The sequence below is a fragment of the Passer montanus genome, unplaced genomic scaffold, assembly GCF_014805655.1.
Source record: "Passer montanus isolate IOZ18808 unplaced genomic scaffold, ASM1480565v1 scaffold11685, whole genome shotgun sequence".
Lineage (NCBI taxonomy): Eukaryota > Metazoa > Chordata > Aves > Passeriformes > Passeridae > Passer > Passer montanus.
Genome location: NW_024358373.1, coordinates 1 through 294, shown reverse-complemented (window position 1 = coordinate 294; position 294 = coordinate 1). Strand labels below are relative to the sequence as shown.

The following is a 294-nucleotide window of genomic DNA, read 5'->3' as shown; positions in this document are numbered from 1 at the left end:
CGGGCGGCGCGGCGGCTGCACGCGGGCGGCGTTGCGGTACGAGATGCTGCCCTTGTAGGAGACGCGGAGCACGGCGCGCTGCTGGATCAGCTTCTCCAGCTCGGCACGGGTGCGCTCGGGCTCGGGGCCGTGCCGCCGCCGCACCATGCGGCAGATGCGCTCCAGGTCCGGCCGCGCCTTGCGCGAACGCAGCGAGTCGATGGTGTCCAGGATCCACTCCTGGTACCGCGGGGCCTGCTCGGGGCCCGGCGGCGGCGGCGGCGGCACCGCCATGGCCCCCCCCGCGGCACCGCC

The 294-nt window shown here is 77.2% G+C and overlaps 1 protein-coding gene across 1 annotated transcript; it reads right to left on the bottom strand.

Moving 5' to 3' along the window:
• Positions 1–5: 5 nt before the first annotated feature.
• LOC120496546 (atherin-like) lies at positions 6–288 on the bottom strand (the record flags this gene model as incomplete). The annotated part of the gene is made up of 1 exon (XM_039697104.1): positions 6–288. A coding segment is annotated over exon 1 (268 nt), but the record flags the coding sequence as incomplete, so codon positions are not given.
• Between the last annotated feature and the right edge of the window lie 6 nt (positions 289–294).